Here is a 1504-nt window from a genome sequence, read left to right on the forward strand (position 1 = left end):
ACATACAGTATATCAATGGGGGTACATAAAAAAATATTGATTGGAACGACGGGAAGTTCCCCCTCATCATACAATTCATTCTCAACAATAATATAAATTCATAAGAACGTATTAAACTTTAACACAAACCGTTAACGGTTATAGAAAATTCGCAAGTAGCTGAGTTGGCAGACATATCCACAGCAGTGTATACCACTTCAGTAGTTCCAATTGAAAATGACGATCCTGAACTAATGTCTGACAGTGGCGTTATAGCGCCATCTATAGCATCTTGAGCTGTTGGAGTTGTCCAAGTTGCTGTCGTTGTTGCAACACCAGCATCTGTTTCTAGTACTTGATTACTTGGGCAGGACGTGAACACCGGCGGATCATCCACTTAATAAAAGAATTAACGCAAAAATAAGAATATTATTACTAACGTTATTATCATCATCATTATCATCATCATATCATCATTACAATAATTATATTATTATTAATAATAATGACACTAACAGGCCTATTAATAATAATAAGATTTATTTTAATTTCAAATAAATGATTGAAGGCTTTAACACCATTGCTGATTTGGTAAAATATTTTAAAACTAACCTTATTTTAACAAATTTCAAACATAATAGATAGCATAATTTTTTTTTTAAATCAAAGTTAAATTCAATTATTCAATTCCATATCCATGATGAATAAAAATCTGGAAATAAATCATGTATTGTTAATCTCAAAAGTGCTGCTGTCATTTCTTTTATATTCATCATTATCCATAATGATTTCTTTTTATTTGCGAGAATGAATAAGCAGCACATTTATTATCCTGTGAGGGTGCTCATTTTAATTGACACTGGACATTTAAGTGTCAACATGAGTAACGAGACTGGATTACCCACCCCTCCAATAAATACATTACACCATTTAATCATTAAATGGACAATTTGCAATTCAACACTTGTTGAATAAAATACTCTAAAATACTCAATTAAAAATTTATCTCATTATCAAACGTCATATTTTTTTATACATTTCAATTCAATTTTGAGTCAGTACGTACCATTTACAGTAACTGTGAAAGTACATTCCGAATTCACATTTCCATAGCTATCTGATGCAGTGTATACAACAACTGTGTTTCCACTTGTAAACGTTGAACCTGGTGATATTGACGCCATTACTGTTGGCGTTCCAGAGTTGTCAGTAAATATAGGAACAGTCCATGAGACGGTAGCAGTAGTTGCACCAGACGATGACAAGATAGTTTGAACAATATCATTGGGGCAATACACAAGTTCTGGATTTTCATTGTCAACTAAAAAAAAAACAAAAAAAAAACAAAAAAAACCATCATTTCATAAAGTACATATGATTTCAACACATAAAATACAGGTCAGTGGATAATTAATTACATTGTGTAGTATCGATAACAGTTAAAGGTGAAGATTTATATTGATTTAAACAACCCTTGCTTTGATGTTTGAACAAATAGCGATCAGTAGTATACAGATAGTACTGC

The 1504-nt window shown here is 31.3% G+C and overlaps 1 protein-coding gene across 1 annotated transcript; it reads right to left on the reverse strand.

The window, feature by feature from the left end:
• Positions 1-129: 129 nt before the first annotated feature.
• Positions 130-1300, reverse strand: LOC117121325 (hyalin-like; the record flags this gene model as incomplete). The annotated part of the gene is given in 2 exon segments (XM_033266473.1): positions 130-375; positions 1046-1300. Coding segments are annotated over 2 exon segments (501 nt in total), but the record flags the coding sequence as incomplete, so codon positions are not given.
• Between the last annotated feature and the right edge of the window lie 204 nt (positions 1301-1504).

This window comes from Anneissia japonica, unplaced genomic scaffold (genome assembly GCF_011630105.1).
Source record: "Anneissia japonica isolate Jap-2015-1 unplaced genomic scaffold, ASM1163010v1 scaffold235342_len1504_cov191_single, whole genome shotgun sequence".
Classification (NCBI taxonomy): domain Eukaryota; kingdom Metazoa; phylum Echinodermata; class Crinoidea; order Comatulida; family Comatulidae; genus Anneissia; species Anneissia japonica.